General features: G+C 45.8%; 1 protein-coding gene across 1 annotated transcript in view; it reads left to right on the forward strand.

Annotated features, from left to right (window-relative positions):
- The window catches only part of LOC119590483 (mitochondrial-processing peptidase subunit alpha-like), a 10562-nt gene that overhangs the window by 1823 nt on the left and 8237 nt on the right, over window positions 1–502 (forward strand). The window contains 2 exon segments of the mRNA XM_037939139.1: window positions 26–113; window positions 116–201. Coding sequence (XP_037795067.1) covers window positions 26–113; window positions 116–201 — 174 coding nt within the window.

A 502-nucleotide genomic window follows, 5' to 3' on the forward strand; every position in this document is an offset into this window, starting at 1 on the left:
AGATATCCCTTTCTCTTGAAAACAGGCTGCATACAGAGACAACACTCTTGGGCTTCCCAAGATCTGCCCTCCAGAGAATGTGATGAAGATTGACAGGTCAACCCTTTTCACCTACTGAAGAAACACCACACACCCTCTCGCATGGTTCTAGCAGGCGTGGGGGTCAATCATGATGCTCTCGTCGAGTGTGCACAGAAGTAGGTTCCTTGGGTTGGATGTCTTTTCTTATTATTTGCTGCATTTAGGAGTAATCCTCTTTTCACCAGGGGACACATTGCTCCAAGTCAAGATATATATGAAGTCCAAGTTTAGTAGTACATTGAAAGGGTTAGGAGCCCAATTCAAAGGGTGGCAAGGAGTAATCTGGGGATGTGGGAAGCAAGGAGAATGGCAGCCATGTTTTCGTCCAACAGTCTTGCATTAAAAGCTGACCCTTCGACTTGACCTAACCTGCTTGCATTTCCATTATTTGACCACACCTGCCCTGCATTAACTGTGTTGT

This window comes from Penaeus monodon, chromosome 27 (assembly GCF_015228065.2).
Source record: "Penaeus monodon isolate SGIC_2016 chromosome 27, NSTDA_Pmon_1, whole genome shotgun sequence".
Classification (NCBI taxonomy): Eukaryota; Metazoa; Arthropoda; class Malacostraca; order Decapoda; family Penaeidae; genus Penaeus; species Penaeus monodon.